Raw genomic sequence first — 17,281 nt, 5'->3', positions numbered from 1 at the left:
TGTCTGGGTTCCTCTCAAAGACCTGTTACCCCGTGACCTGATTTCACATAAACAGAAGACAATGGATGGATGGAGTCACTTTCCATCTAATCTGACTGGGCTCAAGCTATCTTGCAAAGAATGGACAAAAATCTCAGTCTGTAGAGGAGCAGAGCTGGTAGAGACATGCCAGAAGACGAAACTGTAATTGCAAAAAAAGGTGGCTCTTCTTATTGCACCTGCAAGACTGACATTACTAAATCAGACCCCAATGGAAGGAACAAAAAAGATTTTGCTTATTAGACAATAACGCAGAAAGGCTTTGTAATGATTAGGAATATCTAACATATTTAAACAGGTGAGAAAAAAAACAGCACCAGTCATTAATATAAATTTCATCCGTTTTATTCAAGCAACTGTTTTTAAGGCCACAAAGTACAACTGCACTTTTACAAAAAAATTCCCAGCATGTAATTAGAACTAAGGCTTAAAAGTTAAAGGGTGTCAGATTTTTGAGCAAATACAATGGGAGGACAGTTGAGAACATGGCTTAACGTATGCGATAAAAGTATTACCTATAAACAGTTGTCTATCATCTAAAAAAAAAAAAAAGACCACAATAATATGTGCATTAATTATCCTGTATCGTGCATGCATTTTGAAGGGCAATGTTATATTAGCACTAGATATTCTGAAAATGCAAAAAAAACCAAACAAACAAAAAAACAAAACATAAACAGTAATGGAAAGATTATACACAAAAATAACAAAACTCCAAATCCAGTGTTGTATAGAATATATTACAATGTAATGGTGTAAATACTAAGCAGTAGCGAGAAAACCACCATAAAAATACTTCCTCCAAGTATTTGATTAGTTCTACATTTTATGCATGCAAATAAAGGCATACTTTACACTAAAATTTAAGTATCACATCTGGGAAGTATATTACATTATCAGATGGAATAAATACAGGTATGACATAACTGAAAAGTTTATTAAAGGTTAGGTTTAACTGACTGTAGCAAGGGGGGGAGTCTTTGCTCTGACAGTCTGAGCATTCAGAAGGTGATAGTGCGTTACTGGCTTGAACAAATGATAAAACAACTATGGCTGGGTATATTTGACTGTTCTCATTTAGGAGACCTTCAAGACATCAGTCTAAAACTATATTTTCTAACAGCACTGTGCTTGAACACTACACAAAAGCAATCTTTTTGACAAATCTTTGAGAGCCTCCAAGTAAAACAACTCACCGGTTATTAAGGCTGAGGCTTTTTATTTCTTTTTTTTTCTTATTTCGAGGCAGTTTCTCTGGTTTTTGTAAGGCAATTTGGCTGTTTGGTCTTTTAGGTACTTATTTAAACATAAGCATTTACAAGATGCAAGTGCCACATGAATGAGGACAATTATGATCACATGTTTTTTTACCAGGTTCTTGCTAATTAGCATAATGTTTATGTAGATGACCTCTTACATTACTTCTGTCTTTAACATTTTCTACTAAGAGTAACTCAATAAGCACTTGATTGTGTGCAAAAACACAAAATAAATTTTATTTAAATCCTATTGTTCACAAGTCCATTGTAACCATTGGCAAAAGAGACTAAATCTTGGAAAAAAACATTACAGTTTGAAAAACAAAAACCTGTCTGTGGTAGAAAAGGGGCATAAAAACTAACAAAATCCCCAAAAGGCACATTTCTTAGCCAGGCACACAATATCAGTGACTATTAATATAGAAGTTCAGAGTTTACAACAATATTCTTCACTTCTAGTCTCAAGAATGCATTTTGCGTGTGTGTGTGTGTGTGTGTGTGTGTGTGTGTGTGTGTGTGCTGTAAGTCACATAAGCAAAACTGCAGTTTTAACACAATCCTTTACATAGACACAGAGACACACATAAACACTCAAGTCAATCCAGGAGAAGAAAGGAAGACCCATAGAGAGGTGAATATTGTGATCTTTTGATTTCTTTCTATAATATCTGAAGTATGCATATTGCCCAAATCTTCATCTTTTCCTCCAATCCTCTTCAGTTTGAGGTGCTCCAAACTGTAGAGACAGTAGGAACTTTTTAAAGAACAGCTTTAACAAGCATATCTGTAATGTCATTTATAGTTTCAGTATAAATGAGAAAAGTAATGTTCACTACTGATGCAGATTGTTTAAAATATGAATTTACTTTTAGCCAACTTTACGGGGCCTTGAAAAAATATTCATACCTTTTTCACATTTTATCATTGTACCTGAATGTATTTTTTTTTGTTTGATAACCCAACACAGAGTAATGCATAATTATTAATTAACAAGAAAACAATGTATGGTTTGAAATTGTTTTTACAAATGAAAATCTAAAATTGTGTAAATTTGTATTCAAGCCCTACTGAATAAAAAGATCATAGAATCACTATTTGCAGCAATTTCAGCACCAAGATTTTTGATTTTGTCGCAACCAGCTATGCACATCTAGAAACTGGATTGTATACCAGTTCTTCAGTCACTCAGTCAGACCGGATAGGGAGCATCTCTGAACAGCAGATTTTCATGTTTTGCCACTGAGTGTAACATTCAGATGTAGGCATTGACTGGGCCTTTATAAACCATAAATGCAGTTTTGTCGAAGCTACTCTACTGTAGCGAGGACTGGAAAGTTAACTCCTGACCCAGTCTCAAGTCTTTTGTGTATTTACCTCCATCCATCTGCCCGTCAACTGACCAGCATCTCTGTTCATGCTAAAGACTAGCAAGTTCAGGGTGATGTGCAGTCTTAGCTTTATGGCCAACATAGCATTTTACATGTAGGCCATAAAGTTCAAAAAACGTTTGGTAATAGCTCTGGGTAAAACATCTTCATGCTTGCTACATACCATTCATAAACCTTCGTAACCTACAAAAAATAATTTATACGGACATTACTCACAGGTTAACTTTATTTGATAAATATGTGATTTCACCATTACACGTCTTTGTTGATGAAAAAAAATGTTTTCTTTTCCATCCACTTCACAATCATGCACTACTAACAAGCCATTTCACCATGGTTGTAACGTGATTTAAAAAAAAAAAGAAATCAAAAGGTATGAATGCTTTTGCAAGACACATTATAAAGGCTTTTTAGATATGATATTAACTTAAAGCATTAGGCAATAGAGAAATCTAGATTTTAACAATAACATTTATCTAAAGGTCTGCAAGTGTCAAAAAAGTTCACAAAACTGGTGGTAAGCTTTTTTGTTTTTATACTCACTAATAATGATGATGATGATGATCACCACAACAGCTATCAAGATGGCCCACATCTGCAACCAATGCGATCAGATAAGATTTTTAACAATGCCACAGTTATGTAATCACAACCATTCCAAGTGGTCTTGTTATGATCAAGTTATTATCAGTAGAGAATAGTTTAAGACCAGACAGGTAGTCTACCTTGCAGTTCTTCCACCAGTACTTCCGTTTCAGCTTAGCCGCACTGGTCTCAAACTGGGAGGCTCCAGCCTGCAGTGCATCTGCTCTGTCATCCAGTTCAGACAGTTTCTGATCACGTTCCAGTACTTTGTCCACATTAACACGCATAATATCCACTACCTACACAAGATAAAAACACACAAAAACATTATATTATATATATATATATATATATATATATATATACACACACACACTTTGTATGTTGTAAATACACAATCATTAATAGGGGAGGTTAAGCACTGTGCCATGTAATACCCTACAAAATGATGACATAATAGCTATGAATGTAAAATATCCTGAGGCAACTTTACCTAACAACATCAATCAAGACATATCCCAACTTGTAAGAAGATGTAATTGACGTAACGTTTATCTTAGAGTTCACTGTGACTTCAGCAAACCTCAGTAAGCGTACACTGAAACACGGAATACACGTAACACACATGTTCCACTGATCCACAAAGCTCAGTACCGCCCCTCCTCTCTGACTGAGCTGCACGGTAGAGGAGTGCGTAAGCCCATGCAGGTCTTACATAAGGATAGAGATGGTGATTATATAATCCTCTGACAACCAATTGGAAACTGTGTGGCAGACTGAGGTTAAAGTTCCAGGTAGGAGGGGTGGACCTCCAGGAGAAATGAAAAACAGAGAGGGAGAAGAGAGTAATGGAGACTATGAGGGGCTCTCTGCTACTTTTTTACCTAACGTCCTTAATAACTTGTTGTGAATAGAAGACATTTAAACTGTTTACCAGCTGGCCATCCCTAAACGCCATTTGACACAAGAATGGTATTGCGTAGGTAGAACGTTAGGGAGAGAAGATTCAGTATGGTGAATCATGGCACTTATGCCAAGGATTATGCAGGTTCTGCAACGAAATGAATAAGGGAAAAGGGAAGGGCTAGTGGATGGGAGCCAAGCAACACAATTAATTTACACTGAGTTTAGTTTTCGATATCTGTTTTGAATAAGCGAGAAATAAAAAGAAAGCCTTACATAGATTGCCTGATTTAAGCATTGTGGTTCAAAACTGGTCATTTGTGCAGCAATCAGTTACAATAAAGACATGGTGTTTAGTTTGTTTATAAAAAAAGTCCCTTTTTCATTCATCGAATGAAGAGCCAAAATGTAACTTACCTCATCCACCTGGGCCTGTGTCTGCTGCAAGCGCTTGTTGCCTGATGCTGCAGCAGAACCTTCTGGACCGGCGGCTGACCTGATAAATTGATTAAAACATGTCAATAAAATCTCTATCTTAGAGTTAATGTCATTTTCCTCATTGACCACCAGTGGCAATCCTATTTTAATAAATCAGTTACTCCTTATTATACAAATCTATGTTGTATAGCCCAATAATTAATCATTTATAGACCTACTAAATGTATTTTGATTTACACCAAATGTTGCAGAAATTAGTCTAAACTATGACAACACTAAATTTACAATAATCTTTTGTCCAGCTATTTTTCTTATTTGCCAAAAAACCCTTCCGACTGCATTAATGTTGGCTGTCAAGTTAAACAATTTACACAGTAGAACAGACGCCTAAACATACTCTGGATATAGTGTATGTGTGGTATTAGCAAGAAAAAAAGGTCAAAGGTCGGGCATTCCGTTGATAGCCTGTGACTTGTCTGGAGGTGTGGCAACCACACCCAATTTCCGACTAATTAGTTGTGATAGATCATAGACTGGACACCACACAAGGAAAAAAAGCTCCCAATGACACCTAAGATTGCGCCGTGTGACAGATGCCATGGCATTTTCTCCCACGTTTTTCTATTCCTTGAAAGAATCCATCATGTCATCATCAGGCTGCAGATTCCCGGTGTCAGAGGAACCAAAGCAGCCCCAGAGCACCAGTTAACCTTTGCCATGCTTCACTGTAGGCAGGGTATTCTTTTCAGTGTATGCTTCATTTTTCCTCCCCCTAACATGGGCCTACTGCTGATTTAGAGTCCTAAAACACTCTGCTTTTGATTTACTGCTGTACAGTACAACATTTCCAAACATGGTTGGTTAATAGATATAGCTAGTGGTGTATGTCTTGTATCAGAAACGAAGTCCAAAGGTATGTAGAAACCAAAACCTCAATGGCTGCTGCCAAGTCTTGCTACAGGTCTTTAAAAGTTTGTCGAGGGTTTCTGACCACCTAACTCCTCAGAAATCTGATCGCTGGTGTAGTCACTGCCCCTTTAATTTTTGAACTTGGCTAACTATATGTATTTTAACATTAAGGGCCTTTGCTATCGTTTTGTATCCTTTTTCTGGTTTGTACAAGGAAATTATTTATTTGAACCTATTGGACGATTCCCCTGACTTGGCCATTTTTCTAACATACAATGATTTGCTACCATTAACCATTAATGGACTGGTACCATTAATTAATGGACTGGTTGCAACAGATGTTCCTGAGACCACACCTAATTTTCAAATGTGTGCTCCTATGAAGGATTCCCTTCAGATGGTTGATTAATATAGAGACTGCAGTGGTCGTTGAAAGTAGAGTTTAGTATTGAAACTGGATTGAATTTTGGAAATATTTGTTCAGTTTCACTATTTAAACTGTTCTTCTGTAATTTGCCATGAAGATGAGACCTAAATTGAACATCTTCGCATACATGCAAATTGCTGTGTGCTCTATAAAACTGAGACTACACATCTCCCTAAACGCGGTTATGTCTGGGCCAGAGCTCTCCATTCCATCTGACCAAGCATGAGCTCTTCAGCTATGAAGAATTGGCAAAATAAATGTGTCTCTAGATGCCCAAAGCTGGTAGAGGCATACCCCAAAAGACTTGATGGGACATTGCAGTGAAATGTGGTTCTGATAATATTCCAATAAAGTGCACTAAAGTTTGTAGTTAAAATGTGAAGAAGTTAAAGGGGCATGAATAGTTTTGCAAGGTACCAAAGGATATACACAACATCAGAAGTAAAATAATAATAAAAAAGTAAAGACCTCTTTTCACACAGTTTTCTGATGCATACCCTCAAGTATGTTTTCCCCTTCCAGTAGCATATACTGTCTAAAGAGTTACTTATTTTAGCATATTTGGAATAACACAGCTGGTTAGTTATTCGAAGCATCATACAAACTAGTTAGAAAAGTCAATCCAGCTTGTGTTGTTGGTTTAAAAGCCACCATGTGGGACAATATGGTTGATAAGGGTGTGTTGATTATTGAAAAGATGCTTTCACACTTGTAGCATGGAGCATACCACACCTGGCAGCAATTAGCAAATATACTAAAATGGTATATTTATGTTACTGGCATCGGAGCCTAAGGCCAGCATACATGTGACTACTGTAGTTCTACTGAAAATATCCACCTGACGTAAAACAATTACATAGATTAATATTTAAATGATACGGTATATCCATTGCTCAGTGGGAAGAGTAGTTATCTTGCAATCCAAAAGTTGTGTGTTTGATTCCAGCTTCCTCCTGCCACATGTCGATGGGCCCCAAGGCACTTAACCTCAAGTTGCCTACTGATCTGCATATTGGTGTATGAATGTGTGCGTGTTTATGAATTTGATCGAGTGAATGTGGCTCTAGTGTAAAGGGCTTTAAATGGTCGGTATGACTGGAAAAGTGCTACATAAATTCATTCCATTACCATGAAGTATCAGGCATTGACAGTATGCATGTCTATATGTATTTAACCAGTGGGATACATTTTTATTGTTGCTGATGCACTGACCTTATATAGCTTTTGGTGACCAAGATGCAATAACCCAGAGTAGTGGGGATATTGTGATGATGTAAACAAAGAAAGTAACGAAAGTGTGAGTATACAGCAACTAATATTTTTACTCAAATATTCGATAATATCACAACTGCAACTATTCCTCTCTACTGCCATCTGTGAGAAAGCAAATTCAAAATCAAAATAATGAGAGAACTGAGAATAATTAAATAAAATACAGTTTTTTCAGTACGAGTAGATTTTAACATGTTTTACAAATAAATGTTTACCCAAGAGCAAAAAATTAAGGGTTCATACCCTTGTAGAAATTTTACTACAACAAAATACAACAGAAAGCTTAGTATTTTGGCACCCTTTAAAACTTTAACTTAAAACAGCACAGTAGTAATATACTGCCACCTTTTGACATGACGCAAAATTACACTGCAATGACAGCTCCATGTGATACTGGAGGTCAGTAAAGTTGGAGATTATGTTTTCAAATTACTATAAAACATTAAATTAGAAATATACAGCTTAGTTGGAATTCAGTGTGGCAGCACAGAAAAATACTGACTGGCCCTCTGAGCTGACATGGGTTGTACCAATAAATATGGGTTCAGAAATAAACTAATCTGGGAACAGAAAAAACACACACAAACTATTGCTCTTATATGTTTTCAAACTAATTTGACCTCATTTCAAATTCCCTAAACAAACCTTTGTTCTTTAACATATTCACACTCAATTGTGATTGTACTGCACCATTTATTGGTTAATGTTTATTATATTGTTCCCTCTTTAGTAGTTTATTAGTTCTCCCAATTGATTTTAATATTTTTACTCAGTAGTATAGCTGAATGTTATTGGCCTGGTTAAAGAGTTGGTTACATGACCAACCCAATCGAAAGTTGTTTTATACTTAAATACTTTGTGTCTGCTCTCGGTGGAGGAGGACGCTTTTTCTCTCTCTCCCACCCCCTCCCATATCTGTCCTGCTTCAGCTCTGTGTCTTGTCTTTGGAGCCTCTTTTTGCATATCTTCCAAATTCTGAGTTATGGATTTGGTCAGCTGGTCTCTCAATGCAATTGATCAAATTTTCTCGAGGAGAAGACAGTGAAGGAGAGCCCAACTTGTCTGGACTAGACATTTTTCTCTGGATACACGATGGACTCCTGGCAGAAGTGGAGGATTGTGTGTTTGTCAATAATGTCAGTCGAGGATGTGGAAGATGTGTATATAATTGGATGTTTGATATCAGGATTTCTGCTTTTTGGAGTCAGCGGTTACCTGGCATATCGAGAAATTCGGAGAATGTCAGCAGCTGTTCTGGCCATTGTAAGGCTACCTGGCATGTATGATGGGATCTTCAGAGCGATCAACACTCAGACTGAGATGTTAGGTGAGCTGAATCGCAGACTGGATGTGATCCTTAGGATCGCAGGCAGGTTGCGGTTCCTGGACTCAGGGGTGAAATGGGATAAATCTTGGAGAAAGTTGTTCGCTCGGATCTGGCAGAAAGACCAGGAATTTGTCTATTTGGATTTGCCTTTGAGAAGCACCAGTCAGACTCTCAAGGCTGACGGAAAATTAAGAGTCAGACTAACCCAAATAATTATTGTTTTTCTTAATCTGGCTTCCCTGCACGGCCTTGATGGCTGGCTATCTTCAACTTCTCCTGGAAGTTATGTAAACATGACGCTCTGCTCCCTCCCTTCCCTGAGGACACCTGTGGACCTGCTCAGAACTTTGTGGCCGGTTGATGAACATTTCAACGAACCATCAAGGACAATGGCCTCTGGGACAGTGCTTCATGGACTTACTTGCACACAATCACTTACACACACACACATGCTCAAGATTAACATATGCACCCCTCACACCACCTTCACCGTTCCCGGCATGATGTTGTTTTGTAAACTTGTTGCTTCTTTGTGCTGAGGTTTTTTGCAATCTCAAACTGTATCCTGCTAAGGATAAAGTGTGAAATATGATTTTTTTCCTCTACTTACCTAATGTGGCCTCTTTTCTCATCTAACAAGGGCAGCGCCTGTGAGTGGGCAGCAAAGCCTCGGTGACCCGTCCCCCCCCATTGTCTTGTGTCATGATGTATGTTTGGATGGGTTGTACTGGAATTCTAATTTCCCCTCGGGGATCAATAAAGTATCTTTGAATTGAATTGAATTTGAATTGAATATGTATGTATGTATATTTACCCAACAATGGTGCTCTGACTTGTTAGTCTGACTGAAGATTTTATATTCTAACTTTATTAATAATTTTGTGAATCATTACTTATAATCATTAAATTGTTGCAAATAGCCAAACCTACCGTTGCACAACACAACAAATGACACACATTACAAAAATGTGTTTCCTTCTATATATCATCAGCCACAAAGTTGATGGTTAAAATACAATGCCTCAATATATTCAGATAAAACGGTTATCTACAATGTACAGCTTAGTATTTTCGATAAATACTAAGTAAGTAGTAAATAAAACATTATTTATTTAGCACCTTTCAAGATACAAATTACAAAGTGCTTCAACAAAAAAATACAAAAAGCTAAAATGAACCCTTTTTGTTAAATAACATTTAACAAAAAGCATTAGGTTTATGGTAATTGTCGATACATATAGTGCACATCTCTACATTAGGAGAAAACCAGATAAAGTCAAATAACTCATGCTCAAGCATGGTGGTGGCAGAGCTAATAATTTGGCCTTGTTTTTTCCCCCAACCACAAGACCTCTGCACTTTGCAGTCATTTAAGTTGACTACGCCGTCCTTTCTAAATAAAATTTAGGGCGGACCTGCAGACTAATTCACTTCTCCATCTCGGTTCTCCATCTCAGTTCTCCATGTTTGTTCTGTCTCTTTAGTAGAACAATGAAGCACTAAACATCACCATAATAAGACAGTGAATATTGGGATGCAAAGATACGAAAATTTGGGCTGATATCGATATCCGATATTATTATTGCTGATATGTCCAATAACCAACGTTTACCGATATTATTAATATTATCTATATATTTATCTAACCTTTTGACATCATAAAAAAAATGGCCACACCGCTGACATTGCTTCTTTGCTTCAGTTAAACACCCCACAATCCTGCTCTACATTACTATCACTGTCACATGGTCAAACAAATACCAAATGGTTAACTCCCTTCACTTCTGAAACACATAAACAAATGGCAATAAGATGGAAATAAACATTGGATTTAACTTTGGGCGCTTTTACTTATCAGCCCAATGCCGACATCTTAAACAATGACTGACAGCCAATACCAATGTTAACACCGATATATTGTGCTTCATAAGATGGAAGTCTACCTTTTAAAATTCAATACAATTACATTTAGGAATCATCTTTTATCATTTGGAAAATGTATAAAAATTAACAAGCTTTACAATTCTCAAAGGAATATATCCACAAAATCTCATTATCCCATTAGACCTCTGCACTGGCTAGCCTTTAAACTGGCTCTTTAAATCCTATTTCCTGTATCCGAAGCTTAAACTTTTATTTGCACCTGACAAGATTTGTTAGCTACTTATACACCAGAAAGAAATCACAAAGGTTTGCAGAAATTGGTAACCCAGTCATCCCTTTGCCTGTAAACCTTTAGGTCCTTATACATCAGTTTAATTGTCAGTATAAAGTGTGAGGGGCTACTTCTGGCATCTTATTAACCAATAACAGCTGTTAGCAGGACCACCGAGATAAAATTGTAACTTTTACTTCGACTTATCCACCTTGTAATAATCTTTGTGAAATGTTAAGATCATCCTTAGTCACCTTGCATCATTGATGAAACGCTATGCATAAGTTAACAGAATGTTTGTGTGGGCTCTATTTTGCTCATGTGCAGTACGATGAAAGAGTAGCCATTTTATTGGGGTTGGAAGGATGAACCATGTCAAGGGTAAAGGATGAGTATGTGAAACCCAGAAGCAGGGAAGCCAATTCTTTATGAATGCTATTCATGTATTGTTTTACATGCCCTTTAAGAGCCCTAGCCACATAACACCACCCAAACGCTGCTACAGCCCATTTATTTCTTCTTCCAATCATTTAATAAACAAGCTCAAGCGAATATATGCTTTTCACATAACTTAAAAATAATTGCCCATGGCATAACTCAAACTGTACATATACAATCAGGTTACTCTTTGAACAAGGATATCATTGCTTCACTAAATAATAACAGGAGTTTATGTATTTTTCTTTATCATACTGCACCATGTTGGGAGGTTATCATCATGTGCTTTATGTAGTTTTTTTGCACTAAACTACTAAGTGTCAATTAAAGAATTACTTGAACTAAGAACTGAGAGAACGGGAAGTTCTGCAAAGCTGAGTAACAGCCTTACACGAAATGGGAGTAGAAAACATCCTCGAGTGATTCATAAAATATCTCTAAAATTATCGCCAGCAAGTAATAGACAGTTAAACATGCAGATTTAACCTAGAATTGAATAACAAAAACCACATATATGTATCAGTGAATTCAATGTAAAGTTTCTATATAAAAAAAATACATCTTCTTAATCTGGAATGAGACATTTTTCCTCAACCTAACTCTTTCCAATCAATAAACAGACAATTTCTGGGGAGAAAAGATGCGTTAAGGACAAACAAAAACAAAACGTCTTTAGTAATACTCTCCCACAACCTGAAAGCTTTATAGTATAAATATAAACCTGAGATGTGAACATCAGTCCACTTCAAAACTTCAACATGTACAAAACGTTGGTAATGCAATGGAACTGTTTTTAAGATAACAGCGTTACGAAAATAGGAGTCTGCTGATAAGGGGTTCAAAAAGTAACACCACCACAGTATACACTGAAAATATATCAGATATTTTATTACACTTTTTCCACAGTGACATCACCCTGAATAGTTTACTGTTTTAAGATTACACAATATGCAACTGACCAATATTTTTTAAAACCATATACAATTTTTTTTAATGAAATGTGGGTTATCTGGCTGATATGAGTTGTTTAGAATTGCAGTTCGCATCATGCTCTTCAAATAAAACACAACAGTAACAAAGCTTTTCAGGGAGGACCATCACAGAGTTAGGGTGTTAGGCAGCTCTGCATACTGCATGAAAAATTAACACTACTAACTTGGATATGTAGAATTAGAACAAGAAAGCACTTTGTAGTATACAAAGTATCTGCTTTAAAGAAAGAGGTGAAAGTAGAAAGTACAGTTGCATGAATCATCCTTTTCCAGGCCGATGCCGACTGACATTTTTTACTAAGCTCTCGCCTGAATTAAACCATCTTATAAAAAAGAGAACAAAAATATGATTTGTCAACATGTAACCAGAACATATTAAGGGAAAATGGTCTATTAATTGGTGTTCTCTTGTTAAAACTGACAACCAAATAACTAGAATTGCTTATCTATGTAATGTAAAAAGGGTCTAAATATCAAAGAAAAACGCTGATAAATTGTCATAACCACACTGAGCTCTGAGTAACACCTCATCCGTACAATTATTGTTTACCAACAACACATTCAAAGTCTTCCTGATTCAGGTCAAAATGTACTCACCAATATCTCACCTTTTACTAAAGCTAAAACTACGTCCTACTGAAAATAAAACATTAGGAAACATCAAATAAGTATGAACAAATCAACAAAAGATGCACATAAGTATCTTGGAGCAAGGCCAGCCAGCTGGGAAAAGCTGGATCCAAAAGGAAATGGTTGCTTCGGCTCAAAACTAACTAGTCTTTACCAGCTAATATTTCTTTTGCCATCACAAGTGGACGTTACACGAATTTCCAATACATAGTTTGGATTTAGTTGTGCCTAACAAAGAAATGGCAATCATGTGTATTGTAGGCAAAGCTAAAAAGTTTCAATGTTTTGCGGCTACAGTTAGCTTAGCTGGTTTACTTTTGGAAAGTCTTGCTAAAGTATTAGCACTTGTTGGAAGCTAATATAGCAAAGTTTGGGGCGTTGTTTTTGAACAGCGTGTGTCGCTATTCTACCCGGTAAACAGCAGTTTTATTAAAAATATGATTTTCATAACTTTAACTAGAAGCATAAAATACTTACATTGTGAAAATGGCTTCTTCTTGAACGACTTCGCCGCTGTAGTTTCTAAAGTGTGTAGCCAGCTGCTGCTGTAACACCAAGTGCTGTCGTTCGATATGCTGCCTTCAGGAGCTGTCAGAAATGGGAAGTTTAACTAGTAATAAAATAAATAAACGAGGATGATAAAACTTATTGGAACGTTTATAATTATTTTTGCTATACCAGGATAGGTCTCGCGTTTTTAGTTTGTAGTCTGCAGAAAAACCTCTGGCACAGTTTACATCGCAACAAAATTAACGCCAGATCATATTTATTATAAATTTTGAAATGATTCTATAAGTACATTATTCAAAAAAGGTTTGAGAAACAGTAGATGTTGTTGTATTAAACAACTCTTTTTAACTATTTTGAAAGCAAAAATATGAACTAAGAGTGGAAGTTTGTTTCCTATCGCTCTCTAAAAGCCCACGCATATCTAAAGTCACATTTGCGATAAGAAATCCTCAAATGTAAAGCAAACTATTAAGTTTACGAACAAAATAAGCATAATATATATTAAAATATGTATATTTCTCGCAACGTTAGAGTGCATGGTAGAAATGCGAAGGTAAAGCACCCACAAACCCGTGATCAGCATGTGACAAATGGAAACAAAACTGCACTGTTATCAAAGGTCCTTTATCACTCTAAACACTACAATTATTTGTTAATAATAATAATAGGGAAAGCTAAAGTGCCCTATTACATAACAGAGTGTTTCAGTTCTGTTATTAGCTTTGCGATATTAAATACAATAATATAAAGACAATTAGTGATAACAGATTGTGATCACAAGTAGCTGTTTTAACATAAGATGGAATTTAAGTAAATGACTAAACCACTAAGAGGTCATTAAAAACTGACCTCTGAGTAGACTACAATGGATAAAAAACGATTTAAGATTCAGTAAGACAGCAAATGGTGTACATAAATAAGAGAAACAAACATGTGGCAGGAGGGTGAGGGCCTAGTTTGGTAGGCCCCGTACAGTTACATGCACTTCAATGCAGAAACAAATTTACAGGCTAAATTAGAAGACAAAAAAACTTATTTAATTTTTTATATGATGCTTATTATATGTGGGAAAAGATTTGAAGACAAGAACCTCTTCAAAGAGTAATGTCCAAAAAAAAGCTAAAAAAAAGTAACCCTTTATATCTTTTCTAAATCAATTCAAACACCCATCTTTGGAGGCCAACTCAAGGATCTTAATTATACATTCATACTCACTAAACTGAGTGTTTGCTTATAACATTTTAAAATCTTAAATTTTAACATGTGACATCAGATTAACTACATTGTTTTCTTCTTTTTTATGAACCAGTTTCTTTTTATTTTCTTTTATTGCTGTTAAATGGAACTTAGACTGGGTCAGCAGTCTTTATGTGTGTACCACATCATGCTTGTTTACAACATTATTGATGTATATCTAACATTATCTGATGTTTCTTTGCTGAGATGCAAGCAACGTTGAACTTTATGTGAAGATGCTTCAGAGAAACCAACATCTTCTTGTACTTTTCCCTCCTGGCTACATTCCAGATCCTTCATCCGACACAGTTTCAGTTGTGGGTTTCTCATATTTCTGCAAAAAAAAAAGACAGACATTTTTTTAAGCAAATCTAAGGTTTACGATTGTTTTTCTGTAAAAGTCATTATTCAGTGTCAGAATTATGAGCTTACGTGGTTTATTTCTTTACTGGCCACTGCTCCGTTGTACAGGATGCTGTCACTCTCCTTCTGTGGATGTATCATATATACTTGCATATTATGGTTTATGCAGCACAAAAACAGTGCTGAATGCAAAGAAATGTGCAAACTCGACCAACACGACCACTGCTTAAACACATTCAACCTTTCTGCAGGCTTTCACTCGGGACATCTGATATATGCAGCGGGTGCACTAAGCAACAGAGTAACGGTAATGACTTTGCAAAGCCTGGTATGTCGGAACACATTAATGGTAAACGCCTTGCTGACATGCTTGACTAAGTTACACCTTATCCCTTTTAAACAGAGGGCTGCTTCTCTGTTCTTCGATTCTCTCTCTGGTTGTGCTTTCTGTTGGTGATGTTTGGTTTCATACTGATAGAATCTCACTCAGTGCAGAAACCCAGTTTCCAAAACACAAACACAGCCCATGTTTTACCAGTACCCTGCTTCTGACATTTTCATTTTTTAACTGGCATTCACATTTGTGTTTAAATCTTGCAAAAATGAGTTTAATGATTTTGTCTGAACACATTCTAAAACATTTGTCCTTGGAATTTAAAACCTTTGTATATACATTTCTGTGGGTAAAATATTTAAACTTGAACTGGATGAAACTCTAAGAACGGTTGAAATTCTTCCTCTCAGAAGTTGACAAGTGAGCTTAATTACTTTTGGTTTATTATGACAATTGTGTAACACGTCATTGTGCAACTGACAACTTTAGGTCAACTCATTTTGAATAATTAACTTTTATTAAAATTTTGAATGGCTATATCTTTTATGTTGAAATAAGTAAAAATACCTTTAATCTTGGTCTGGTTTTAATACTCAAAAGAAAATAGCTTCAGATGACACGTGCGAACTACAGCTGTGAAATTTGAATGTACTTACGTATCCAACATTGACGTCTATCAGCTCCTCAGCCTCGCTGATTTCTGTGCTACATCCTTCAGGGAAACACTCCAGTCCACGCCTTTCCCTCACTTTCTGCAGGAAGCCATATGCTGATGATTTCCCAAGCAATGCTGCCAGATATATATTTGACAGGAATGCATTAACTTTGCACAGACAATGACTGACAAATCGCATTTCTTCATGAGATATTCATTTCACCTCCTTCACAGATGTTGGTGACCAGGGCCATCACAATCAATCCTTTTGCACCCATGCCTTCTTGCAGACTCTTCATCTTTCACAGACTCTTGTAGGAAATGCTGTGTTTCCTTTCAGCTCCTGGCCCTTTTTGTTTAGGTTCCCCACGCCCACTGAAGTCCACAAAGCAACGACAGGTATCAGTTAGATTTTTGAGGAACTGCATGGGAGGAAGGGAAACCGATACGTCCGAAAAGGGCTTCAGCGATTTTAGAAGTTTTTTACTCAGTTATAGGTAATAGTAATTCTTCAATCAAACCAACAATAAAAACACCCGTCTTTTCCAACAGAACATATAACCAGTAGATCCCAACTTGTATTTTAACTGAATTGACAAAAGTTACATGACACTCAGATTCTTCCAAAATATGGATTTGGTCAGCTGGTCTCTCAATGCAATTGATCAAATTTTCTCGACGAAAAGACAGGGGTCGGGAGAGCCCACTTGCCCGGACGGGACATTTTTCTCCGGATACACGATGGACTCCTGGCAGAAGTGGAGGATTGTGTGTTTGTCGATAATGTCAGTCGAGGATGCGGAAGATGTGTATATAATTGGATGTTTGATATCAGGATTTCTGCTTTTTGGAGTCAGCGGTTACCTGGCATATCAAGAAATTCGGAGAATGTCAGCAGCTGTTCTGGCCATTGTAAGGCTACCTGGCATGTATGATGGGATCTTCAGAGCGATCAACACTCAGACTGAGATGTTACGAGAGCCGAATCGCAGACTGGATGTGATCCTTAGGATCGCAGGCAGGTTGCGGTTCCTGGACTCAGGGGTGAAATGGGATAAATCTTGGAGAAAGTTGTTTGCTCGGATCTGGCAGAAAGACCAGGAATTTGGCTGTTTGGATTTGCCTTTGTGAAGCACCAGTCAGACTCTCAAGGCTGACGGAAAATTAAGAGTCAGCCTAACCCAAATAATTATTGTTTTTCTGAATCTGGCTCCCCTGCGCGGCCTTGATGGCTGGCTATCTTCAACTTCTCCTGGAAGTTATGTAAACATGACGCTCTGCTCCCTCCCTTCCCTGAGGACACCTGTGGACCTGCTCAGAACTTTGTGGCCGGTTGATGAACATTTCAACGAACCATCAAGGACAATGGCCTCTGTGACAGTGCTTCATGGACTTACTTGCACACACTCACTTGCACACAC

The 17,281-nt window shown here is 36.9% G+C and overlaps 1 protein-coding gene across 2 annotated transcripts; it reads right to left on the bottom strand.

Moving 5' to 3' along the window:
• Window positions 1–368: 368 nt before the first annotated feature.
• On the bottom strand, window positions 369–16,552 carry vamp3 (vesicle-associated membrane protein 3 (cellubrevin)). 2 transcript variants are annotated; one of them, XM_047346854.1, is made up of 8 exons: window positions 16,084–16,552; window positions 15,862–15,995; window positions 14,941–14,997; window positions 13,240–14,842; window positions 4,592–4,670; window positions 3,412–3,570; window positions 3,230–3,281; window positions 369–2,034 (listed from the first exon to the last, which is right to left on the bottom strand). In XM_047346854.1, coding segments are annotated over exons 4-8 (312 nt in total). In that variant the 5' UTR covers window positions 13,242–14,842; window positions 14,941–14,997; window positions 15,862–15,995; window positions 16,084–16,552; the 3' UTR covers window positions 369–2,014. The 2 variants fall into 2 exon arrangements, with proteins under 2 accessions (XP_047202810.1, XP_047202809.1); XM_047346853.1 differs by lacking the exons at window positions 369–2,034; window positions 3,230–3,281; window positions 3,412–3,570; window positions 4,592–4,670 and having other exon boundaries at window positions 13,881–14,842; window positions 16,084–16,488.
• Between the last annotated feature and the right edge of the window lie 729 nt (window positions 16,553–17,281).

Source organism: Girardinichthys multiradiatus, chromosome 20 (genome assembly GCF_021462225.1).
Source record: "Girardinichthys multiradiatus isolate DD_20200921_A chromosome 20, DD_fGirMul_XY1, whole genome shotgun sequence".
Taxonomy (NCBI): Eukaryota; Metazoa; Chordata; class Actinopteri; order Cyprinodontiformes; family Goodeidae; genus Girardinichthys; species Girardinichthys multiradiatus.
Note: the sequence above shows the minus strand (reverse complement) of the source record. Positions and strands in the feature narration are given on the sequence as shown.

What these genes read in the sequence shown, in the direction of transcription:
- vamp3 (XM_047346853.1), bottom strand. Translation starts at nt 16,159, where the DNA reads ATGAAGAGTCTGCAAGAAGGCATGGGTGCAAAAGGATTGATTGTGATG. An exon ending in CACCAACATCTGTGAAGGAG is followed by an intron (nt 15,996 to 16,083) that starts GTGAAATGAATA and finishes TATATCTGGCAG; the next exon opens with CATTGCTTGGGAAATCATCA. An exon ending in CCAGTAAAGAAATAAACCAC is followed by an intron (nt 14,843 to 14,940) that starts GTAAGCTCATAA and finishes TTTTTTTTGCAG; the next exon opens with AAATATGAGAAACCCACAAC.